The 27393-nt window shown below is 38.0% G+C and overlaps 1 protein-coding gene and 2 long non-coding RNA genes across 3 annotated transcripts in view; all 3 read left to right on the forward strand.

Annotated features, from left to right (window-relative positions):
- The window catches only part of LOC309703065 (uncharacterized protein), a gene marked incomplete at its 3' end in the record, with an annotated part of 90347 nt that extends 73702 nt beyond the window's left edge, over positions 1-16645 (forward strand). Inside the window, exons 3-5 of the mRNA XM_082527769.1 lie at positions 2862-3125; positions 3248-3526; positions 16359-16645. Coding sequence (XP_082383895.1) covers positions 2862-3125; positions 3248-3526; positions 16359-16645 — 830 coding nt within the window. The remainder of the gene's footprint in view (positions 1-2861; positions 3126-3247; positions 3527-16358) is intronic.
- LOC309702829 lies at positions 14886-15867 on the forward strand. The gene is made up of 3 exons (XR_014275759.1): positions 14886-14993; positions 15413-15448; positions 15622-15867. It is a non-coding gene; the product is annotated as an uncharacterized lncRNA (long non-coding RNA).
- Positions 16646-20130: 3485 nt separating the features above from the next.
- LOC309702814 lies at positions 20131-20599 on the forward strand. The gene is made up of 3 exons (XR_014275741.1): positions 20131-20182; positions 20280-20345; positions 20477-20599. It is a non-coding gene; the product is annotated as an uncharacterized lncRNA (long non-coding RNA).
- Positions 20600-27393: the final 6794 nt, after the last annotated feature.

Below are 27393 nucleotides of genomic sequence, written 5' to 3' on the forward strand. Positions count from 1 at the left end.
AGCTATAAACTATTTATTAGCATCTATAAGGGGAGACTTATTGTAAAGTGGTACCATTTATTGTGATTTTGTCAGTTGTATAATGTCTGATGATGTTTCATTCATTATTTTAGTGCTCAGTACAGTCAGACATGGAAACACTGAAGGTGAGAAACTGTTTTCTTCTTCTTGTGTTGCTCTAAATGACGTCCTCTGTGTTATATTTTGTATCATGAACCAAACATTTCATTGATTTATTGGTTAAAATGTTAATATAACCATGTTAACTGTGTGAGCAATCAAACACACACCCACGATACAAACTGTACATTTACTGAAGAGCTGTGGCTTCATACATGTAGATTTTCTTTTCATGTTTATCTGATCTGAAAACATCAACAGTGTGTGTAGTGCAGATTATCTCACTGAGTTTTGCTGTTCTTCACATCACACTGACCTGTGATGTGAAGAACTCTGCTGACTTTGAATATGACTGGTTCAGAGAACCCAGTGTTTACTCTAACCAGAAGACCAAAGTAGCTGGTGAATCAAAGGGAGAACTTGTGACCTCTAAAGGCGGCATCTACGCCTGCAGAGGACGTATAAAAGGGACAAATTTACTCACAGTAGAAAGTGATCCAGTCATCATTCAAGAAACTGGTGAGTTTAAAATGTCATAAGAAATAAAACAACATGGATTCCCCAAAGTTTGGAGATCAGAGGGGGATAATATTATGACAAAAACTTATGTTACAAAGTGATTTACGGCCCCAACCTGCCAAGTTATTTCTGAATATATAAAGTGTTATAAAGTTAAAAAATAATAAACAATAATGGGGTTATAATATTTGATAATACTGTTTTTATTTTTAATGATAATATGTTAATCAGTCAGAAATTAAATGTGTGGCTCAGTCATTCATAAACGTGTTTTGTGATTTGGCCCCTGATGCTCCAGTTGTCACGGTTCAGCATTTTGAGTCTCGTGTGTTTTGGTATTTTATAATATGTTTTATGTTCTGAGTCCTTTGCTGTTTTGATTATTGTAGTTATTATTATTATTATTATTACCCCAGGATCAGTTATGGCTGTTATGGTTTTAGTTCTTAGGTTTTGTTTTATGTGTTCATGTTGTGTTTACTCTGTGCATTTCTGTCCCACGTTTCAGGTCTCTATGTTCTGTCTCAGTCTCTGTTAAGTTTACATGTCTAGAGTTCAGTCGGTGTGTTTCCTGTTTTACTTTGAAGGTCTGCGTCTCATGTCAGTGTTTCTAGTTTTGTTTCCCTTGTCTCGTCCCCCTAATAGACCCTGTGCACGAGAAAATGATAACTTCCTGGTTTGAGACAGGATCTGGGGTTGTACATTTCTGGTAGCTTTACTTTGTGGTCAATCGCTACTGTGAAGACATCCTCCAAAATCATGTCCAGAACACAAAAACTGAAAGATCGCGTTAAGTTATAAAGAGCAGAAGGTGGGAACACTCACCACTGTGTGTCATAAAAAAATCTAATGATCAATTTTGACGTTTAAAGAGTTTAGATCAATCAGTTGTTTACATCACTCAACACAAGCAGAACTGCATCACTGCAGCAGAAGACACATCGTCCACATTCAGAAGCACATCTCTGTATAGTGACTGGTCTTATAATTTAAACAGGCAAATGTTCAGCATTCAAACTACAGGTGAAGAATAGTCAAACCAGATGTTTCCCTGTTATGTCGATATCAGCTAGTCAAGCACACACCTACACAGCATGTTAACAAACCGTGAAAAAAGCCACACAAAAAATGAATGATTGCTGGTAAGGGTTTCTATACATTAGTATTTATGAAGGGTATGTTGTGACGTACCTTCAAAATTACAGTGGTCCTTCGCTATGACGCGGTTCACCTTTCAACTCGCTGTTTAGCAGATTTGTTAGTGCAAGTTTGCACGTTTTTTTTTTACATCACATTGTGTCCTGCGTCCTGATCGCTGCAGACGATCTCCTCCGTGCCGTCTCTGCTGCACAGTACACAATCGCTGCATCGATGGCTAGCAGTGTGACTCTGAAGTGCAGTCACACTGCTTTTTCCCCAACAAACACAACAATGTCGACGAAACGTTTACCACCATCAAAAAAATAAAATTGGCTACTTGATTTCACCTATCGCTGGTTATTTTTAGAACATAACACCCGCGATAAACGAGGGACCGCTGTTTACAAATACTGAGAAATATAGAATTTAAATCCTTTCTCTGTTCTGCTCTGAGGCGCGGGGGAAAAATATCGACAGGTCTATGAACAGCATCTACATACATATTCCGTAAATGCCCAAGACATCTCGAGAAATGTAAATCTCACCTCGATTCATCAATTTGGTTGACTTGTTTTGGAAAAAGCGGCAGTAAACAAGGAGCGAATATAACACCGGAAACGAAGCGCCCTACAGGAGTTTCCCCACCGGAAGTAGCATATGCTAATGTGGACATAGTCTATTACTCCCAGCTGTGCTCTCCTTCTGTGTCTCATTCCCTTCATTATACTGCAGCTCTGTTACCATGTTGAGACAGAAATCAGAGAAAATTTGAAATGTCTTAAACTGAGAGGAAAGAAAAAACAATATAAAGAAAATATTTGTGTAGATTTTGTTTTGTTGGAATTTGAGTCACTTGAAGAAATCTTTTAAAATTTAGGATATTTTACATTTACATTGTATCAGGTGTATATTTTCTTACCTGCTTTTTCATAACAGCATATAGACCCAGGGCCATATCCATTTACCCAGAGTCACTAACTGAAAATCTTCAGATCTGTTTTAGGTATGATTGATTGTTTTTATGCAATTTTAATGAATCATCTGCATATTTATATAATTTTCCTCCTTTTTCATAACATCAGATAAACCCAGGGCCACACTGACAGCAGGAACTACAATCATACCAGTAGGGGGCAGTGTGACACTGACTTGCTCTGTGCAGAGCTCTGATGGATGGAAATATGAGTGGTTCAGACGAACCCAAACAACCTATGAAGGTAAAATCAGAGATCAACAAAACAGAGATATCAGAGTATCTGAAGGAGGAATCTACAGCTGCAGAGGAACAAGAGGAAACCCAGGTTACTACACTGATATAAGTGATGATGTCACCATTGAGATAACCTGTGAGTTCAGTCATTTAGTTTGAAATATACATTCACTCATGATTATCAAACATACAATGTGAAGTTTTCTGTGTTGATTTCATGTTTCTGTTTGTAACTCAACTGTTAATATGTGTAAACAGTTTCCAATAAAGTTGTTGTAAAACAACAACCCAACTGGCCTCAGATATTCATAGGTGAGACGATCACTCTGACATGTGAGGTGCAGGAAGGAGGTGAAACCACTGAGTGGGAGTATGAATGGAGAGCACCCAGCACACCCACACAGTGGACACACAATAATGATGTGACATTCAGAGTTTCTGAGTCCAGCAGTGGAGACTACATGTGTAAGAGTCGACGCAGAGATGACTCATATTCTTCAACAGAGTGGAGTGAAGCCTTCACATTGTCAGCATCAAGTAAGTCATGTTTGTTGTGTGATCTCCATTTGACAAATGTCATCATGGTCAGCACAGGATGAATTCAATGGTCTACAAAGCATGTTACATTGTTAGTCAGACAAAGAGCTGCAGCTGATAGTAGCCTCATTGTAGACAGTTTGTCACCACTTTGTGTCATGAACTTTCAGCTGGTATAGAGACGCCAATGCTGACCTGCTGCTCCATCACCTGAGGACAATAATGACACAAACAGGATACAAATATAGTTCTTCAAACTCCCTCAACAAATGAAAACAAATATGAAACTTCTTTAAAAAAAGAATAAAAGTCATTCAATCATCTCATCAAATACTGGCGTAGATTAAAATTAATCTGAAGCACACACACACGAGTGGGTTTGATAGAAAGGTTTTTGATTTTATTTCTATTGAACTCATTGATTTGCATGTTAGCCTCAAAGTGATTTTATGAAAGCAAATCAAACTCATTCCAACTTCTTCCTGAAAAAGTCTCATATGTACAGATAACGACTTTGTGGAGAAAAGTGTGTTTATGTTCATTCTTTAAAAATAAGTTTCTGTCTGTGATTCAGCTGTTTTTCACTCACTTTATTTGAAAACAAAACAAACAAACAAACACAGGTAAACAACAGAAGCTCAGATGTCCCAGTTTTACTGCTGGGCTCAGATCACTAACAGTTAACAGTTCACCCATCTCTGCATAAATAAAAGAATTAAAACAAATAATGTGCTATAATTTTAAAAATTGTACAAATACATGAAAGTGATGAACGTCAGCTTAACATTTTATTTTGCTGTTGTAGTAGCTGTGTACAACATTTAAAATGAAATGTTAAATGATAGAAAATAACTTCCAGTCAGCTTTTGTGTGTGAACTTGATTTTTTCAAATAACTTTTTAATAATATTTGTAGTAAGACGACTTTAAAAACACACACATACTTCTCTTTCAAACACTCTCCTCCCACTCCGATAGAAAGTAAAGAAGTTGTTCACGGCACTGTAACTATTAAAGCAGTAATGACCAGAAAACAGAGATGAGGCATTCAAACTATTTTTGATTTGAAAAAAAAAACTTTTCTAGGCAGTCGAAGTCTCACATGCAGAAAAATTACACATTGTTTTCTAAATTGGTCAATGTTTAGTAAGTAGAGTCATAGTTCATTTAACCTGGAAATAGAAACAGTTTGTAAAAATGTGTTTTTATTAGTACATGTTGAGATATTTGACATGTTTAGATAGTCTCACTCTTAAAGTTCATCATAAATATTTGTGAGTCAACATTTTAGCGACATTGAATTCAGAGTGAAGAGACGAAACATTGAGAGAAAATCTTTGTTGAACAGATGAACCCCGTCCTGTCCTCACTGTGTCTCCATCATGGCTGAGTCCTGGAGCCTCAGTAACTCTGAACTGTGAGGTTGAACATCCGTCTGCAGGATGGAGCTTCTACTGGTATAAAGCTGTTCCTGATCTATCAGAGAAATCCTCCAGTTATGAGCTGCTACCTGATGGCAATGGGACTGCACAGGACTCCTACATCATTCATGGACAGACACACACAGCAGGATATGTGTGCAGAGCTGGAAGAGGAGACCCAGAGTATCACACTGATCACAGTCGACCAAAGTTTGTCTGGTCTGCAGGTCAGATTGAGGAATTTTAATCTTCATGTTGATGATTTGAAAGTCTGTAAATCTGGCTGCATAACTAGCAGGACTCCTGTGACCCTCACAGAAGTCAAACTTATATTTTCACTGTGATATTTTAATCCTAACATCTGTGAGCTTTGTCTCTTCACTGCATGTTGTTTCCAGATGTTCATTCAGCAGCGTCTCTCACAGTGAGTCCTGACAGAGTGCAACACTTCACCGCTGACTCTGTCTCACTGACCTGTGAGGGAAACTTCACTGAGTGGAGAGTGAGGAAGTTCTCTGAGGACGGCCGACTCTCTGACTGTAGGAGAATGACTGGATCCACATGTAACATCAACACATCAGAGTCAGATACTGCAGTGTACTGGTGTGAGTCTGGATCAGGAGAGTTCAGCAGTGCAGTCAACATCACTGTACAGAGTATGTTATTATACATTTACTTCTTGGATTTGGATGATTTAGACGTCACATGAACTTTTGTTCCAGCTTTGCTGTATGTGAAGTCATTTCATGTGGGAAAAATAAAACACATACAGCAGTTTTTAAACATAGAAGATCAGATGTTGATGATGAACATTTGTACAATCTGTTCTTATTATTGTTTGTCAGCTTTTTCTAAAAGTGTGCAGCTGCTGATGTGACTGAAACAATTGTGTGTGATTGTGTCGCAGATGATGGTAATGGTCCTATCCTGGTGAGTCCTGTTCATCCTGTGACTGAGGGAGCTTCTGTTAGTCTGAGCTGCAGTTTGAGAACACAAAAAATACTTTCCAATGTGTTTTTCTATCACAATGACAAACTTATTCAAAATGATCCCCGAGGGGAGCTGAAGATCTCTGCAGTGTCAAAGTCTGATGAAGGTTTCTACAAGTGTCAGTACTCAGGAAGAGAGTCAGCACAGAGCTGGATGTCAGTTAAAGGTGAGCAGGATCAAAACATTTGATGTGATTTATTGTAGATGAATTCTTCCCCCGTGTCCTGCAAATGTGTACGTTTGTTTAAGGATTTAGTTTTTTCATCAATAATGTTCAACATTGCTGTTTTATAAATTTTTTAATTAAGTACTTTGTGAATTTAGTTCAGCTTAATTTTTTTAAGCTAAATCATTTATTAAAAATGAAATGTTCTTATTTACAGCTGCTGTGTCCACACCTGAGAGCTCTTCATTTTCTCTTCTGATGATCTTTAGATTAATTCTTGGATTCATATTTATTTTCCTTCCACTCATTTTGTTTGGCTGCAGATGGTCCAAAGGTCAGAACTATATTTTTTTCTTCTTCTTCATATATATATATATCTTTAAAGACACAGATCATAAATAAAGTGGAAACAAGTTAGTATCACAGACATGAGGTGACTGATTTTCTCTGACCTGCAGGTGATCGTTGTGTCTATGAGACAGTCAGAAGATGTGAAAACACTGAAAATGGTAAAGTTTACACTTTCATTAATATAGAGCTTGTGGAAGCTGGATGATTATACAATAACTGTGTTTAACATTAAAGTCAATCAGATTATTATTTCAGGTCCAGCAGAAGGTGATTACACCAATGTCACATCTGAGATTTAGCTCAGAGTCATTAACAAGACAAGTGAGTGCACAAAATGTGAGATTTGAAATGCAAAATATACATTGGTAATTATTCTCACTGATAATAAATGCATTTGTGGACAAAACAGATGGAGTTTGTTTTGAAATGCTTTCATTTGATCACCTCAACAGGGCAACGTGGTGACCCAGAGGAGAGCTCTGACTACAATGATGTCAATCCAAATTCAGCCACAGCTGTAAAATCTTAACAGCAGCTCTTTAGCTGTTTTTCTCTTTAAAGTTTCTTAAATGTGGGCGATTGTGGCTCAAGAGTTGGGAGTTCGCCTTGTAATTGGAAGGTTGCCGGTTCGAGCCCCGGCTTGGACAGTCTCGGTCGTTGTGTCCTTGCGCAAGACACTTCACCCGTTGCCTACTGGTGGTGGTCAGAGGGCCCGGTGGCGCCAGTTTTCGGCAGCCTCGCCTCTGTCAGTGCGCCCCAGGGTGGCTGTGGCTACAATGTAGCTTGCCATCACCAGTGTGTGAATGGGTGGATGACTGGATATGTAAAGCGCTTTGGGGTCCTTAGGGACTAGTAAAGCGCTATATAAATACAGACCATTACCATTTAAATACTTGAAACCACTTTGAGTGAAAAAGAGAAGATTTTGAATTCAAAGCAATGATCCTGATAGTCTGAGTTTATATTGTCTTCAGAAAGAATCACTCAGTGTGTTTTGCTTGTTTCTCTCCCTTTAGAAAATAATTTTAATGGACTTTAATGTTCTGTAGGTCTGTTTTTTTTAACTGTTTCTTTTATTTGTAATATATATTATAAAGTCTTTCTGGAAGCACTTTGTAACTTTGTTAATAAAAGTGATATAAATAAAGTGTGTTGTTGTTGTTGTTGTGTGTCAGACTGAGAGTACATGTTACAGCTGTTCAGTGTTGTGAATCCACTGAAAGAGAGCTTTTATTTAAAGACACTCATTGTCATTTCAAACAGCTTCAAACCCTCCAACATGATCTATCAACATAATGAGAAGTAACAACTGCTCTGACATTATGCTCAGCAGCCTTTTTACTAACTTAATTGAATCACAGGTGGAGGTGATTCTGTGTGGAGTTTGCATCTGTGTGTGTTTCCTCCATGAACTCCAGCTTCCTCCCAGTGTCCACTGTCCCTCTGTGACCCTAAACTGGAGACATTGTTACAGAAATGGATGAATGTGTTTCATGTTTTTCTGTGACTTGTGCTGCTTTTGTGCTACGTTTGCAGTCTTCATGTGGTCCTCTTACATTTCATGGCAGCACTTCCATCATGTGTCACTGTTCACACGGTTTGGTCACATCAGCAGCAACAAACTCATCTGAAGAGTGTTTTATCAGAGCAGTTACACACCAGAGCAGGTTTGTTTTCTGTAGGTGATGTTTGTGTCTTTTATGACGCTTACAGTTTAATGTGCATCAAATAATTGAGGTGCTTTTAAAAATGCAACATTTTCTACGAAATAATATCACACAACACTTCTTTGTTCCTCTAAGTAAACTGTGATGCTTACATGTGTATTAAAATGTCATTTCTAACTGCAATATGCTGTTTATTAATCATCTGAAAATGGCTCATGATTTGTATCTGAGCCCCAGAAAAGTGGAGAGAAGAGAAAAATGTTTTGTTCAGTAAATAACTTGACAACTACATGCTGTAATGGTCAAATATAAATATAAAGTATTTCCTTAGTTGAAGGCATAAAAAGTGTCAGGTTGATAGGTTTGTAGCATAAACCTATTTGCTGGAATGTTCAAGACAATTCAACCACACAGCAAAAAGCATTGAACACCAAGCAGGCAAAGTTCTTTATGTTTCTCGTGCACGGGAGAGAACTGGACAAACGCCGTTACTTCGCTTGACCCCAGTTGCTCTCGTCCACTCCCCCCATAACACTGCTCTTTATTGAGGTTACATGAGTATGCATAGGTTCATTAACATATGACGTATGCATACAAACAAAGAGCACCTTGTCTGTGCGTTGTGTAAGTATGTGTGTGTATGTGTGTAACTTCCCTAAACCTGCTGGTCTGGAAGTCCAGAGTCTATTAAGAGTCTATTAAGAGTCTATTAAGTGAAGGAGGACAGAGTGTCACATTTTGACAGAGTATCAGTGAATCCTTACAGAATGGTTATGATTGGACTATGTGAGCACCAACATCACTCTGCAGTTTGTTTGTACCTCTTCACAGCAGTTTGATTCATCAAGAGAAAGCATCGACCCCTCTGTGACATTAAAAGGTGGCCATGAGCATAAAATGAAGGCGAGTGTATTAGAGGAGGTAAAACATGTTTTTGATGTCTGTGAGAAATTCAGGGCTCACAAATGAACATTAATATGGCAACTTTTTCTTAAAATGGTGTAATAACAAGAATGGCCAGTAGGAGGCAGTGGGGTGATCATTACTGGAGCCTCTGTGTTTCCTTCCCATTAACTCTTTTGAACTGAGCTCAGCAGCTACAAACTACAGTCAGCTGTCCACCTCAAACATATCAGCTCGTTTCTTGTTCAGAAGTTTACACAAAATTAAATCATATCCCATCATGCATCTGTGGTTATTTGCTGAATATGCTCAGTGCTCTTGAATCCACAGTGTCTGTCATGTGTTGTGTGGATATATATAACACTATGTGCAGAAATGTTGCATTTTGCTAACTGTATGTGAAATAAATTGATTTCAGTGAGTCCTCATCTCAACACCTGGTTATTATCACAGGATGGAGGCCCTAAACCACACACTCACACAACATTAATATTCAGTGTCATGTTGCTGATCTGAGATCAGCTGACAACATGCAAACATGGAAAACCTGAAGCAACAGAACAGGATCAATGAGCAGCTGTGACATCGACTGAGTCAGAAACAACATGAACTCAGAGATTTGTTGTTTGTGGATTTATATTAATTATCCTCGTTCTGTTGTTGTGTGGCTAAAGGGTGAAACGTTTCTTGATAATTGGCTGAAAGTGATTCATAATTTCTAATATTGTGACACAACATGTGTGATATTATCTTATGTTGTGTTGAGACTTTTTCTTGTGGACAAATCTTTTTTTAATGGAAAAATAAACACCACACTTAATACTTTTGCTCTTTCCTATTCTGCTGATAACCACCTGACCTTCCTGATCCCCGCCCCTCTGCTTCCTCCTCCTAATCTGCTGGTTAACTTGGTGGTTTGGACACCATACATTGTCTTTGTTTTTGCCTCCAGGTGGAGAAAACTGTAGATTTTTTTTTGATAAATGCAAAACTTTTTACCAAACCTTGAAATATATACAGTGATCTGTTTTATTTAAGAAGCAATGAGCAGTAAAAATACAAGATTAATCGGTAAATAAGACAATACAGAATAACATCTTTGTTCCTCTGAACAGACTGTGATGTCTACATGTGTGTAAAGACTGTTGTTGGTTAAGTCTTTTCTTTAACAGGTTTATTTTTGTCAGATACCCTTATAAGAGGAAATGAAGCCTGCGGTTTATTTTATTTAAAGTCAACACAGCACAGTGGAAATGTGCAGGTATGACAATGTGTGAAAACAGGTTAAAAGTAGCTTTATTGTGGTGATGACACATGCTGGACTAAAGAATAAATAAAGCATGTGGGCATCAAGAGAAACGGTGAAAAGCTTGTTTCTCACGCTCATGTCTTTAAGAGTCTCTGCATGGACGTGCTGTAAATGTTCATTTATCTCTGGAATAAATAAAATCATCCATCACTCTCTCTGTCCACAACATCATATACAGACATGTTTTCTTCTTACTGCAACTTCCAAACAGGCCAGTTCCTCACAGTATAACACAAAACTCCAAAGTATAATCACTGCTTTGTAACCAGCAGAGGAGCCAGTAAATCATCTAAACCTACTGATACTAATGTGTGTGTTTGGCTGCTGTTACAGAAATGGTTCCTACACCTGTGATGATGACGTCAGTGTTTGACTCCAAACTGTCTGCTGGACTCTGCAGTATCACAGAGTCCACAAGTTTTTAGGCCTTTTTAGACTTTATATCTTGAAGCATTGCAATATTAAAATATTGACAAGTACTGAAACTTCTGCACTTAACTTTTACATATAACCTGAAAATAAGCTAAAAACAGGAAGTTACATCTTAATATATTTTATCTTTCTAAAAGAAAAGTGGTGGGATGAAAAAAACACACCTGCTGTGAAAGAATCTAAAACACTTGGTCATGAACATGTTGGTGAGTGTGTGTAGATGATACTGCAATAAACTTTAATCATAACCTTTGTAAGAAAGTGTTTGAAAGAATGAAGGATGGTGGCTGAGTTTTCATGCTTTTACTATGATTAATACAATAGCCTGAGTGACAAACTGAGACACACTACATGCTCATGTGGAGGGACTAGCCAATCACAACGTAACCGCTCTTTAAAGTATTCACTGTTCTGTCCTTTTGGACTCAATGTGCGTGGAGCCTATAGTAGCTGTCATAATATGAAAGATAACCTAGACAGGTTATAGAGAGACAGACAACCATTCATGTTCACATTCACACCTGCAGGCAACAACCTGAATCACCAGTTAACATAATAATATATGACTTTGGATTGTGGGAGGAAGCCAGAGTACCCAGAGAGAACCCAGACAGACAACCATAGTGGGAGTTGTCCCTTAAGTGGGTCATGAATCCACTATTAATTATGTGTGTCATGACATGAGACAAGGTGTGAAAAGTGGGTCATTGTGCTGCATTCCAGATACCTCCGAACTTGGAAGTTGGAAATCGGGCGTGGCATCACTCCCGAGTTGCAGAAAAAGACAGGAAACACAGGATTTGTGTTGGTTCTTGGCAAGTTAGAGCAATGCAGGTATGATAGTAGTGCAGTATGATGCTTGTTGTTTTGACTAATCAGTGTTCAAACATAATCATGGCTCATTCAAGGAGTTAAAAATACACAACAGTGTAAAGTTTTTTGTCACGGCCGGGTGGCCGTTGCGTGGTGTAAGAGTAAGAGCAGATGTTCGAGACAGGAATGAACAAAAACTGAGACGTTTACTTTAGGTTGGACCAACAATATAAATGAAGAACGAAAGGAAACTAGGACGATGTTAACAGTAAATTAAACTGGAGGGAACTAACACTAGACACAGTGAACATGAAACTTAAACGTCACCAACATGAATGGCATGAATGCCTGAGATGTGACTCGTGATGAACAGAAACATGGCTCATGGTGAAAAGATGACCTGCCAATGAACGAATGAAAACTCACACCACATGAGTGTGACGAGGGAAGTGGAAACACAGCTGGAAGCAAAACTAAACACAGAACGTGATACTGTCAAAATAAAACAGGAAACGTGCAGACTAAGAAACACAGACCTGAGACTCAGACCAGGGAAGAAACAGACATGGAAGCAGAAACGGGAGTTTGGAAAAAATGACATAACAGGATGCAGAGCGAGGGACAGAGAGATCTGTGTTATTTAGTGCGTTTATCGAGTGGCTGTTTGGTTTCTTCAGTGTTGAGGTCCAACACCTCGCTGCATATGTCATGACAGGACACTGCACAAATCACATAAAAGTCTCTGAGAATAAAACATAATTATGAGCTGGTAAAATATGTCACCTGACCTGAAACAACAGGAGGTAAGAAGCAAACACAAGAAGCAAGCCTGCATGTTTGCAGTGGACAGGAAATGTGAACACGTCACACAACTGCTGTGGTCAAAGCTACAGGAGCTGTTTGAGATTTCTATAAAAGGAAAGGAAGCACAGAGAGGCCACAGTCAGAAGAAACACTCTGGTCTTATCTGTATTAAATGCAGCTTCTCTTTTTATTATTGATGTAAAGTCAAAGTGTTTGAGATCAGCTGAGGATCAGAGTGCAGCAGGGCTGGATGTGAGGATGGGGCACTCTTTGCTCTGCATGACGGGGTTATTGTGTAAGTACATTTGTGACATTGTTTGAATGGCACTGATTAATGAAAGTGTTTCTCATGTGTGAGAATTAGAGTGTATCACTGGTTTGAAGTGTTTATGTGAGAGTTTGAACAAAGCATATTTGTGATGTTTATGAAAGTTACAGACAAATGTTGGCTGGTTCCTTGGTTCAGTTTAGTCTGGAGTATCGTGTTGGATACATCGCTGCTTGTTGCACTTGACTCATTGTCATTGACTTTAAGGTCATATATTAATACATTTTAAATTAAACTTTTATAACATTTTTTATAACTATAAGTTTAAAAATGTTTTCTCATGTGTCAAACGTTCTTTTTATGCACAGAGAAAGAAAAATACTCTTAAACTCTTAAAACTAATGTCCTAATTTAGTTTGTTTTGTTTGATTTTCTGTCAGTTTGATCCTAATAATGTTTAATCTTTACTTCATTACTCTCTTCTACGTTAATGCTGATGGTGAGACATGGTTATTTTTCTCTCCTTTTTGATGCTCAATAAATAATTAGACTTTTATTTTTACTTTTTAATGTTAACAAAAGACAATCAGATTTTAGAAATTCAAACATCTGCAGTGAAATGTCAGAGACAGAAAATATCAGAGTAGTTTTATTATCATAGAGACTAGAGTCTAGAGTAGGGTTAGATATCTACACTGTGTTGTTAATCAATACTAAAACAGAATGAAGATACTCATTTGCATCAATGTTGATATCCATAGTGTTGTCTTGGCTTCCTCAAGCTGAGGCACAATTTGATGTATAAAGGAGCCATCGCACGCCAGATTTACGCTCTCGCATGTGTGCATTGTTGACCTTTGAAGTGTTTTTTGTGCTTCTTCCTTTCCTGCTGTATTTCGCTACACTTGCCAACCAATGAACATTCAGCAGACGCTGACATCATCAACTTCAAACAGCGTGCAGTCAGGACCTTAGAGGATACACGATAGCATGTGTTGGGTGGGTGAAAGTCCCTCCCCCTCTCTGTCCCAATGAAAAGTCTACACAGACGACACTTTTGCAGGACTCTGCTCTCGAAGCTGAATCCTGCTTCTGTGAATCAGCTGCGCTTTGATAGTTTGGAGGGACACATAGTGCCACCTGCTGCAGAGATATTATTAAATAGTGATTAAAAATCTTTAAATAATATCAAACTTAAAACATTAAAATGTAACACTGTTGTAAAAAAAAGGATAAGATATGAATTCTGTAGAAACTCATTAATCTGATGATGTAGCACACAGAGCAGTAAAATAAACATTTTTATTCCTGTTAACTATTTTATCATTGAGTCCAGTCTCAGTGCTGCTGTTGATTTCTGAGGCTCTGAAACTTTAAACTGGAAACATGTAAACCTTAGAGGTTACAGTCCCACAGCCTAAACAAGGAAACATGGAAATCACTGTAGTTTGTTTGGAGATCAAAGTGAAATTAATATGATTTGATTGATTTGGTTCTGCCAAATTCTGTCCCTACCATCTGAATGTTGGAGCAGAAACTGAGACTCATCAGACCACTGTGTGGTTACAGGACGCTAAAAACAATGTCTTTCGCTATTAATACAATTATAACAGTTACAGCTACCTACAAGGCAACACCTCTTCCAGCTGTCTTAGGGTGAGAGACAGAGCACAGACAGGTTACATCAGGGGTTGAAAACACCTTTAATTAGTTCCAGCAGTGTCTGCTTGCAGGTAGAGGGAGTTTGGTTTTATTCTGTAGATATATTTATTGATATTTACTCTCCTTTATTCATACATCTGTGTGCTTGAGGTTTGGAAATATTTATTAAAATTATAAATAGCCTTTGAAATAATGTAAGACAAATGTTTGATAATACTTACAGTTTATGACAAAGATGATGATGATGATGATTATTATTATTATTAATATTATTATTTTATTATTATTATTTTATTATTTGAATAATATTTAAATAAAATAAATGTTTTTCACACTTAAAACAAGTCTTGGACTTGTGTTCTCTTCATTTCCTCTTTAACCCTCAGTCAGCTCACATATGTGTAATGAAACTTACTGTCTGTCTGCTATTGGTCAGTTTAGTCTGTGTGTTAAAGGCCTTTTCATAAAAATCTGGTCAGACCTTGTTAAGTTGTTATTTCTGTGTAAAAGGAAGGAAGCAGAGAGAAGTTTTAAAACCTCTTTGTTTCCTTCACAGCTCTTTGGTGTCTGCTGTGCTGCTGCTTCACTCTCTCTCTTTACAGAAAGTTGTAGAAGTTTTCAGACGTGTCACTGCTGGATGTGAGGATGGGAGCCACTTTGCTCTGTGAGCTGGGCCTATTCTGTGAGTACATCACTGACTCCTATTGTTTGATTCATACTGATCCATAAACACGTTTTAGTAAGAAGAACAGAGCATCAGTCATTTGTACCATTGCAGGTCATGTGATCAGAGGACTCTCATGTTTGTTACCAACATGGTTGTTTGTAGACTGGATTAGATTTTAGTGCACTGACTCAGATCAGAGTAGATGTAAATCTCCAAGTGTTTTAAGGAGCTTGGTAAGAAAGCGACTGCACTTTAAACCCTGGTGGGATTGTTCCTTAAGAAGGTCATTAACTCACCATTGATCAAGAAATGAGACACATCATTACCAACAGTGTTTTATTTATGTTACATTTCAAATCTAACATCAACAAAACACTCACATGATTTGAGTGTCTTTAGTTTGATAATGTCTGAAGTTTCTGTCTTTATTGTAGTGCTCTGTACGCTCGTCTGCAGTGGACACGCTCAAGGTGACTGAACAGTTTTCACTTTTTCTATTTCTTCCTTTTTATTTAGCAAAGATTATTCTCAACCTGTATGACTCTACATAAATAAAGTATTAATAATCAATCAACATTCTGCCTTGAGCATAAAGTGTTTCAGATTGTCTGTTGTCTGATTGTCTGTTTGTGTTGGATTCTAGCTGCTGTGCTAACTATTGAACCCAACTGGTCCAGTTATTTCATTGGAGAGTCTGTTACCTTCAAGTGTGACATGAAGGAAGGAAGAGACACTGACTGGTATTACAAAATCAACAAGGATGGTCGAGACTATGTCCCCTACAATGAGAACAAAGACTACAGATTAGAAATTAGCTCGACAGGCCACAGTGGTGAATATCAGTGCTCTGGTAGCTGGAAGGGGTTACATCATACAAAGAACAGTAATACTGTCTTTATAACTGTATTAGGTAAGTCCTCAGTGATTAATACTGTGATGATTCCTGATAAAATACTCATCTGAAATATAAAAAATGTGTGTTTAATAAATGTTTCATTGAAAGTATTGTATTTCTTATGTGTTGGAACTTTAACAAAGATCATTGCATTTTACCTAACTTTGTGTTTCCTTCAACAGTGAACTGCATTAGTTTACATTCAGTGTGAATTAGTCAGGCCTGAGAATGGACAAATGTTTATACTATGCTTATTTAGAGATCTACAACCTGAATTACTGCAGCTCTGTCACCATGTTGAGACAGAAATCAGAAAAATTTAAAGTGACTTAAACTGTAGAAAAAAAAAATATATATATATATAATGAAGACATTTGTAGATTTTATTTGGGGGGGGGGATTTAAAAAAATGATTTTTTTAAACCTTTTATACATTTATATTGTATCAGGTGTGCATTATGTTCTCTCCTTTTTCATATCTGCAGATAAACCCAGGGCCACACTGACAGCAGGAACAACAATCATACCAGTAGGGGGCAGTGTGACACTGACCTGCTCTGTGCAGAGCTCTGATGGATGGAAATATGAGTGGTTCAGACAAACCCAAACAACCTCTGAAGGTAAAATCAGAGATCAACAAAACAGAGATATCAGAGTATCTCAAGGAGGAATCTACAGCTGCAGAGGAACAAGAGGAAACCCAGTTTACTACACTGATAGAAGTGATGATGTCACCATTGAGAAAACCAGTGAGTTCAGTCATTTAGTTTGAAATATACATTCACTCATGATTATCAAACATACAATGTGAAGTTTTCTGTGTTGATTTCATGTTTCTGTTTGTAACTCAACTGTTAATATGTGTGAACAGTTTTCAATAAAGTTGTTGTAAAACAACAACCCAACTGGCCTCAGATATTCAGAGGTGAGACGATCACTCTGACATGTGAGGTGCAGGAAGGAGGTGAAACCACTGAGTGGGAGTATGAATGGAGAGGACCCAGCACACCCACACAGTGGACACACAATAATGATGTGACATTCAGAGTTTCTGAGTCCAGCAGTGGAGACTACATGTGTAAGAGTCGACGCAGAGATGACTCATATTCTTCAACAGAGTGGAGTGAAGCCTTCACATTGTCAGCATCAAGTAAGTCATGTTTGTTGTGTGATCTCCATTTGACAAATGTCATCATGGTCAGCACAGGATGAATTCAATGGTCTACAAAGCATGTTACATTGTTAGTCAGACAAAGAGCTGCAGCTGATAGTAGCCTCATTGTAGACAGTTTGTCACCACTTTGTGTCATGAACCTTCAGCTGGTATAGAGACGCCGATGCTGACCTGCTGCTCCATCACCTGAGGACAATAATGACACAAACAGGATACAAATATAGTTCTTCAAACTCCCTCAACAAATGAAAACAAATATGAAACTTCTTTAAAAAAAGAATAAAAGTCATTCAATCATCTCATCAAATACTGGCGTAGATTAAAATTAATCTGAAGCACACACACACGAGTGGGTTTGATAGAAAGGTTTTTGATTTTATTTCTATTGAACTCATTGATTTGCATGTTAGCCTCAAAGTGATTTTATGAAAGCAAATCAAACTCATTCCAACTTCTTCCTGAAAAAGTCTCATATGTACAGATAACGACTTTGTGGAGAAAAGTGTGTTTATGTTCATTCTTTAAAAATAAGTTTCTGTCTGTGATTCAGCTGTTTTACACTCACTTTATTTGAAAACAAAACAAACAAACAAACAAACAAACAAACACAGGTAAACAACAGAAGCTCAGATGTCCCAGTTTTACTGCTGGGCTCAGATCACTAACAGTTAACAGTTCACCCATCTCTGCATAAATAAAAGAATTAAAACAAATAATGTGCTATAATTTTAAAAATTGTACAAATACATGAAAGTGATGAACGTCAGCTTAACATTTTATTTTGCTGTTGTAGTAGCTGTGTACAACATTTAAAATGAAATGTTAAATGATAGAAAATAACTTCCAGTCAGATTTTGTGTGTGAACTTGATTTTTTCAAATAACTTTTTAATAATATTTGTAGTAAGACGACTTTAAAAACACACACATACTTCTCTTTCAAACACTCTCCTCCCACTCCGATAGAAAGTAAAGAAGTTGTTCACGGCACTGTAACTATTAAAGCAGTAATGACCAGAAAACAGAGATGAGGCATTCAAACTATTTTTGATTTGAAAAAAAAAAAACTTTTCTAGGCAGTCGAAGTCTCACATGCAGAAAAATTACACATTGTTTTGTAAATTGGTCAATGTTTAGTAAGTAGAGTCATAGTTCATTTAACCTGGAAATAGAAACAGTTTGTAAAAATGTGTTTTTATTAGTACATGTTGAGATGTTTGACATGTTTAGATAGTCTCACTCTTAAAGTTCATCATAAATATTTGTGAGTCAACATTTTAGTGACATTGAATTCAGAGTTAAGAGACGAAAGATTGAGAGAAAATCTTTGTTGAACAGATGAACCCCGTCCTGTCCTCACTGTGTCTCCATCATGGCTGAGTCCTGGAGCCTCAGTAACTCTGAACTGTGAGGTTGAACATCCGTCTGCAGGATGGAGCTTCTACTGGTATAAAGCTGTTCCTGATCTATCAGAGAAATCCTCCAGTTATGAGCTGCTACCTGATGGCAGTGGGACTGCACAGGACTCCTACATCATTCATGGACAGACACACACAGCAGGATATGTGTGCAGAGCTGGAAGAGGAGACCCAGAGTATCACACTGATCACAGTCAACCAAAGTTTGGTCTGCAGGTCAGTTTGATTCTGTCCATCTTTTTTCAAGTAATGCAACAGCAAAAAAGTGTAAATTGATGTTTGTTTTTTCTTGGGGGGGGGGGGGGGGGGGTAGCATTGAAGGTGAAAATTATACGAACATTGCGTCTTTTAGCACTGACCTTTAAACATTAAAGCAAAAGAATATGTTCACTCAGATAATTTGAATCCTAACATCTGTGAGCTTTGTCTCTTCACTGCATGTTGTTTCCAGATGTTCATTCAGCAGCGTCTCTCACAGTGAGTCCTGACAGAGTGCAACACTTCACCTCTGACTCTGTCTCACTGACCTGTGAGGGAAACTTCACTGAGTGGAGAGTGAGGAAGTTCTCTGAGGACGGCCGACTCTCTGACTGTAGGAGAATGACTGGATCCACATGTAACATCAACACATCAGAGTCAGATACTGCAGTGTACTGGTGTGAGTCTGGATCAGGAGAGTTCAGCAGTGCAGTCAACATCACTGTACAGAGTATGTTATTATACATTTACTTCTTGGATTTGGATGATTTAGACGTCACATGAACTTTTGTTCCAGCTTTGCTGTATGTGAAGTCATTTCATGTGGGAAAAATAAAACACATACAGCAGTTTTTAAACATAGAAGATCAGATGTTGATGATGAACATTTGTACAATCTGTTCTTATTATTGTTTGTCAGCTTTTTCTAAAAGTGTGCAGCTGCTGATGTGACTGAAACAATTGTGTGTGATTGTGTCGCAGATGATGGTAATGGTCCTATCCTGGTGAGTCCTGTTCATCCTGTGACTGAGGGAGCTTCTGTTAGTCTGAGCTGCAGTTTGAGAACACAAAAAATACTTTCCAATGTGTTTTTCTATCACAATGACAAACTTATTCAAAATGATCCCCGAGGGGAGCTGAAGATCTCTGCAGTGTCAAAGTCTGATGAAGGTTTCTACAAGTGTCAGTACTCAGGAAGAGAGTCAGCACAGAGCTGGATGTCAGTTAAAGGTGAGCAGGATCAAAACATTTGATGTGATTTATTGTAGATGAATTCTTCCCCCGTGTCCTGCAAATGTGTACGTTTGTTTAAGGATTTAGTTTTTTCATCAATAATGTTCAACATTGCTGTTTTATAAATTTTTTAATTAAGTACTTTGTGAATTTAGTTCAGCTTAATTTTTTTAAGCTAAATCATTTATTAAAAATGAAATGTTCTTATTTACAGCTGCTGTGTCCACACCTGAGAGCTCTTCATTTTCTCTTCTGATGATCTTTAGATTAATTCTTGGATTCATATTTATTTTCCTTCCACTCATTTTGTTTGGCTGCAGATGGTCCAAAGGTCAGAACTATATTTTTTTCTTCTTCTTCATATATATATATATCTTTAAAGACACAGATCATAAATAAAGTGGAAACAAGTTAGTATCACAGACATGAGGTGACTGATTTTCTCTGACCTGCAGGTGATCGTTGTGTCTATGAGACAGTCAGAAGATGTGAAAACACTGAAAATGGTAAAGTTTACACTTTCATTAATATAGAGCTTGTGGAAGCTGGATGATTATACAATAACTGTGTTTAACATTAAAGTCAATCAGATTATTATTTCAGGTCCAGCAGAAGGTGATTACACCAATGTCACATCTGAGATTTAGCTCAGAGTCATTAACAAGACAAGTGAGTGCACAAAATGTGAGATTTGAAATGCAAAATATACATTGGTAATTATTCTCACTGATAATAAATGCATTTGTGGACAAAACAGATGGAGTTTGTTTTGAAATGCTTTCATTTGATCACCTCAACAGGGCAACGTGGTGACCCAGAGGAGAGCTCTGACTACAATGATGTCAATCCAAATTCAGCCACAGCTGTAAAATCTTAACAGCAGCTCTTTAGCTGTTTTTCTCTTTAAAGTTTCTTAAATGTGGGCGATTGTGGCTCAAGAGTTGGGAGTTCGCCTTGTAATTGGAAGGTTGCCGGTTCGAGCCCCGGCTTGGACAGTCTCGGTCGTTGTGTCCTTGCGCAAGACACTTCACCCGTTGCCTACTGGTGGTGGTCAGAGGGCCCGGTGGCGCCAGTTTTCGGCAGCCTCGCCTCTGTCAGTGCGCCCCAGGGTGGCTGTGGCTACAATGTAGCTTGCCATCACCAGTGTGTGAATGGGTGGATGACTGGATATGTAAAGCGCTTTGGGGTCCTTAGGGACTAGTAAAGCGCTATATAAATACAGACCATTACCATTTAAATACTTGAAACCACTTTGAGTGAAAAAGAGAAGATTTTGAATTCAAAGCAATGATCCTGATAGTCTGAGTTTATATTGTCTTCAGAAAGAATCACTCAGTGTGTTTTGCTTGTTTCTCTCCCTTTAGAAAATAATTTTAATGGACTTTAATGTTCTGTAGGTCTGTTTTTTTTAACTGTTTCTTTTATTTGTAATATATATTATAAAGTCTTTCTGGAAGCACTTTGTAACTTTGTTAATAAAAGTGATATAAATAAAGTGTGTTGTTGTTGTTGTTGTGTGTCAGACTGAGAGTACATGTTACAGCTGTTCAGTGTTGTGAATCCACTGAAAGAGAGCTTTTATTTAAAGACACTCATTGTCATTTCAAACAGCTTCAAACCCTCCAACATGATCTATCAACATAATGAGAAGTAACAACTGCTCTGACATTATGCTCAGCAGCCTTTTTACTAACTTAATTGAATCACAGGTGGAGGTGATTCTGTGTGGAGTTTGCATCTGTGTGTGTTTCCTCCATGAACTCCAGCTTCCTCCCAGTGTCCACTGTCCCTCTGTGACCCTAAACTGGAGACATTGTTACAGAAATGGATGAATGTGTTTCATGTTTTTCTGTGACTTGTGCTGCTTTTGTGCTACGTTTGCAGTCTTCATGTGGTCCTCTTACATTTCATGGCAGCACTTCCATCATGTGTCACTGTTCACACGGTTTGGTCACATCAGCAGCAACAAACTCATCTGAAGAGTGTTTTATCAGAGCAGTTACACACCAGAGCAGGTTTGTTTTCTGTAGGTGATGTTTGTGTCTTTTATGACGCTTACAGTTTAATGTGCATCAAATAATTGAGGTGCTTTTAAAAATGCAACATTTTCTACGAAATAATATCACACAACACTTCTTTGTTCCTCTAAGTAAACTGTGATGCTTACATGTGTATTAAAATGTCATTTCTAACTGCAATATGCTGTTTATTAATCATCTGAAAATGGCTCATGATTTGTATCTGAGCCCCAGAAAAGTGGAGAGAAGAGAAAAATGTTTTGTTCAGTAAATAACTTGACAACTACATGCTGTAATGGTCAAATATAAATATAAAGTATTTCCTTAGTTGAAGGCATAAAAAGTGTCAGGTTGATAGGTTTGTAGCATAAACCTATTTGCTGGAATGTTCAAGACAATTCAACCACACAGCAAAAAGCATTGAACACCAAGCAGGCAAAGTTCTTTATGTTTCTCGTGCACGGGAGAGAACTGGACAAACGCCGTTACTTCGCTTGACCCCAGTTGCTCTCGTCCACTCCCCCCATAACACTGCTCTTTATTGAGGTTACATGAGTATGCATAGGTTCATTAACATATGACGTATGCATACAAACAAAGAGCACCTTGTCTGTGCGTTGTGTAAGTATGTGTGTGTATGTGTGTAACTTCCCTAAACCTGCTGGTCTGGAAGTCCAGAGTCTATTAAGAGTCTATTAAGAGTCTATTAAGTGAAGGAGGACAGAGTGTCACATTTTGACAGAGTATCAGTGAATCCTTACAGAATGGTTATGATTGGACTATGTGAGCACCAACATCACTCTGCAGTTTGTTTGTACCTCTTCACAGCAGTTTGATTCATCAAGAGAAAGCATCGACCCCTCTGTGACATTAAAAGGTGGCCATGAGCATAAAATGAAGGCGAGTGTATTAGAGGAGGTAAAACATGTTTTTGATGTCTGTGAGAAATTCAGGGCTCACAAATGAACATTAATATGGCAACTTTTTCTTAAAATGGTGTAATAACAAGAATGGCCAGTAGGAGGCAGTGGGGTGATCATTACTGGAGCCTCTGTGTTTCCTTCCCATTAACTCTTTTGAACTGAGCTCAGCAGCTACAAACTACAGTCAGCTGTCCACCTCAAACATATCAGCTCGTTTCTTGTTCAGAAGTTTACACAAAATTAAATCATATCCCATCATGCATCTGTGGTTATTTGCTGAATATGCTCAGTGCTCTTGAATCCACAGTGTCTGTCATGTGTTGTGTGGATATATATAACACTATGTGCAGAAATGTTGCATTTTGCTAACTGTATGTGAAATAAATTGATTTCAGTGAGTCCTCATCTCAACACCTGGTTATTATCACAGGATGGAGGCCCTAAACCACACACTCACACAACATTAATATTCAGTGTCATGTTGCTGATCTGAGATCAGCTGACAACATGCAAACATGGAAAACCTGAAGCAACAGAACAGGATCAATGAGCAGCTGTGACATCGACTGAGTCAGAAACAACATGAACTCAGAGATTTGTTGTTTGTGGATTTATATTAATTATCCTCGTTCTGTTGTTGTGTGGCTAAAGGGTGAAACGTTTCTTGATAATTGGCTGAAAGTGATTCATAATTTCTAATATTGTGACACAACATGTGTGATATTATCTTATGTTGTGTTGAGACTTTTTCTTGTGGACAAATCTTTTTTTAATGGAAAAATAAACACCACACTTAATACTTTTGCTCTTTCCTATTCTGCTGATAACCACCTGACCTTCCTGATCCCCGCCCCTCTGCTTCCTCCTCCTAATCTGCTGGTTAACTTGGTGGTTTGGACACCATACATTGTCTTTGTTTTTGCCTCCAGGTGGAGAAAACTGTAGATTTTTTTTTGATAAATGCAAAACTTTTTACCAAACCTTGAAATATATACAGTGATCTGTTTTATTTAAGAAGCAATGAGCAGTAAAAATACAAGATTAATCGGTAAATAAGACAATACAGAATAACATCTTTGTTCCTCTGAACAGACTGTGATGTCTACATGTGTGTAAAGACTGTTGTTGGTTAAGTCTTTTCTTTAACAGGTTTATTTTTGTCAGATACCCTTATAAGAGGAAATGAAGCCTGCGGTTTATTTTATTTAAAGTCAACACAGCACAGTGGAAATGTGCAGGTATGACAATGTGTGAAAACAGGTTAAAAGTAGCTTTATTGTGGTGATGACACATGCTGGACTAAAGAATAAATAAAGCATGTGGGCATCAAGAGAAACGGTGAAAAGCTTGTTTCTCACGCTCATGTCTTTAAGAGTCTCTGCATGGACGTGCTGTAAATGTTCATTTATCTCTGGAATAAATAAAATCATCCATCACTCTCTCTGTCCACAACATCATATACAGACATGTTTTCTTCTTACTGCAACTTCCAAACAGGCCAGTTCCTCACAGTATAACACAAAACTCCAAAGTATAATCACTGCTTTGTAACCAGCAGAGGAGCCAGTAAATCATCTAAACCTACTGATACTAATGTGTGTGTTTGGCTGCTGTTACAGAAATGGTTCCTACACCTGTGATGATGACGTCAGTGTTTGACTCCAAACTGTCTGCTGGACTCTGCAGTATCACAGAGTCCACAAGTTTTTAGGCCTTTTTAGACTTTATATCTTGAAGCATTGCAATATTAAAATATTGACAAGTACTGAAACTTCTGCACTTAACTTTTACATATAACCTGAAAATAAGCTAAAAACAGGAAGTTACATCTTAATATATTTTATCTTTCTAAAAGAAAAGTGGTGGGATGAAAAAAACACACCTGCTGTGAAAGAATCTAAAACACTTGGTCATGAACATGTTGGTGAGTGTGTGTAGATGATACTGCAATAAACTTTAATCATAACCTTTGTAAGAAAGTGTTTGAAAGAATGAAGGATGGTGGCTGAGTTTTCATGCTTTTACTATGATTAATACAATAGCCTGAGTGACAAACTGAGACACACTACATGCTCATGTGGAGGGACTAGCCAATCACAACGTAACCGCTCTTTAAAGTATTCACTGTTCTGTCCTTTTGGACTCAATGTGCGTGGAGCCTATAGTAGCTGTCATAATATGAAAGATAACCTAGACAGGTTATAGAGAGACAGACAACCATTCATGTTCACATTCACACCTGCAGGCAACAACCTGAATCACCAGTTAACATAATAATATATGACTTTGGATTGTGGGAGGAAGCCAGAGTACCCAGAGAGAACCCAGACAGACAACCATAGTGGGAGTTGTCCCTTAAGTGGGTCATGAATCCACTATTAATTATGTGTGTCATGACATGAGACAAGGTGTGAAAAGTGGGTCATTGTGCTGCATTCCAGATACCTCCGAACTTGGAAGTTGGAAATCGGGCGTGGCATCACTCCCGAGTTGCAGAAAAAGACAGGAAACACAGGATTTGTGTTGGTTCTTGGCAAGTTAGAGCAATGCAGGTATGATAGTAGTGCAGTATGATGCTTGTTGTTTTGACTAATCAGTGTTCAAACATAATCATGGCTCATTCAAGGAGTTAAAAATACACAACAGTGTAAAGTTTTTTGTCACGGCCGGGTGGCCGTTGCGTGGTGTAAGAGTAAGAGCAGATGTTCGAGACAGGAATGAACAAAAACTGAGACGTTTACTTTAGGTTGGACCAACAATATAAATGAAGAACGAAAGGAAACTAGGACGATGTTAACAGTAAATTAAACTGGAGGGAACTAACACTAGACACAGTGAACATGAAACTTAAACGTCACCAACATGAATGGCATGAATGCCTGAGATGTGACTCGTGATGAACAGAAACATGGCTCATGGTGAAAAGATGACCTGCCAATGAACGAATGAAAACTCACACCACATGAGTGTGACGAGGGAAGTGGAAACACAGCTGGAAGCAAAACTAAACACAGAACGTGATACTGTCAAAATAAAACAGGAAACGTGCAGACTAAGAAACACAGACCTGAGACTCAGACCAGGGAAGAAACAGACATGGAAGCAGAAACGGGAGTTTGGAAAAAATGACATAACAGGATGCAGAGCGAGGGACAGAGAGATCTGTGTTATTTAGTGCGTTTATCGAGTGGCTGTTTGGTTTCTTCAGTGTTGAGGTCCAACACCTCGCTGCATATGTCATGACAGGACACTGCACAAATCACATAAAAGTCTCTGAGAATAAAACATAATTATGAGCTGGTAAAATATGTCACCTGACCTGAAACAACAGGAGGTAAGAAGCAAACACAAGAAGCAAGCCTGCATGTTTGCAGTGGACAGGAAATGTGAACACGTCACACAACTGCTGTGGTCAAAGCTACAGGAGCTGTTTGAGATTTCTATAAAAGGAAAGGAAGCACAGAGAGGCCACAGTCAGAAGAAACACTCTGGTCTTATCTGTATTAAATGCAGCTTCTCTTTTTATTATTGATGTAAAGTCAAAGTGTTTGAGATCAGCTGAGGATCAGAGTGCAGCAGGGCTGGATGTGAGGATGGGGCACTCTTTGCTCTGCATGACGGGGTTATTGTGTAAGTACATTTGTGACATTGTTTGAATGGCACTGATTAATGAAAGTGTTTCTCATGTGTGAGAATTAGAGTGTATCACTGGTTTGAAGTGTTTATGTGAGAGTTTGAACAAAGCATATTTGTGATGTTTATGAAAGTTACAGACAAATGTTGGCTGGTTCCTTGGTTCAGTTTAGTCTGGAGTATCGTGTTGGATACATCGCTGCTTGTTGCACTTGACTCATTGTCATTGACTTTAAGGTCATATATTAATACATTTTAAATTAAACTTTTATAACATTTTTTATAACTATAAGTTTAAAAATGTTTTCTCATGTGTCAAACGTTCTTTTTATGCACAGAGAAAGAAAAATACTCTTAAACTCTTAAAACTAATGTCCTAATTTAGTTTGTTTTGTTTGATTTTCTGTCAGTTTGATCCTAATGATGTTTTATCTTTACTTCATTACTCTCTTCTACGTTAATGCTGATGGTGAGACATGGTTATTTTTCTCTCCTTTTTGATGCTCAATAAATAATTAGACTTTTATTTTTACTTTTTAATGTTAACAAAAGACAATCAGATTTTAGAAATTCAAACATCTGCAGTGAAATGTCAGAGACAGAAAATATCAGAGTAGTTTTATTATCATAGAGACTAGAGTCTAGAGTAGGGTTAGATATCTACACTGTGTTGTTAATCAATACTAAAACAGAATGAAGATACTCATTTGCATCAATGTTGATATCCATAGTGTTGTCTTGGCTTCCTCAAGCTGAGGCACAATTTGATGTATAAAGGAGCCATCGCACGCCAGATTTACGCTCTCGCATGTGTGCATTGTTGACCTTTGAAGTGTTTTTTGTGCTTCTTCCTTTCCTGCTGTATTTCGCTACACTTGCCAACCAATGAACATTCAGCAGACGCTGACATCATCAACTTCAAACAGCGTGCAGTCAGGACCTTAGAGGATACACGATAGCATGTGTTGGGTGGGTGAAAGTCCCTCCCCCTCTCTGTCCCAATGAAAAGTCTACACAGACGACACTTTTGCAGGACTCTGCTCTCGAAGCTGAATCCTGCTTCTGTGAATCAGCTGCGCTTTGATAGTTTGGAGGGACACATAGTGCCACCTGCTGCAGAGATATTATTAAATAGTGATTAAA

Source organism: Aulonocara stuartgranti, assembly GCF_965226115.1.
Source record: "Aulonocara stuartgranti genome assembly, chromosome: 3".
Classification (NCBI taxonomy): Eukaryota; Metazoa; Chordata; class Actinopteri; order Cichliformes; family Cichlidae; genus Aulonocara; species Aulonocara stuartgranti.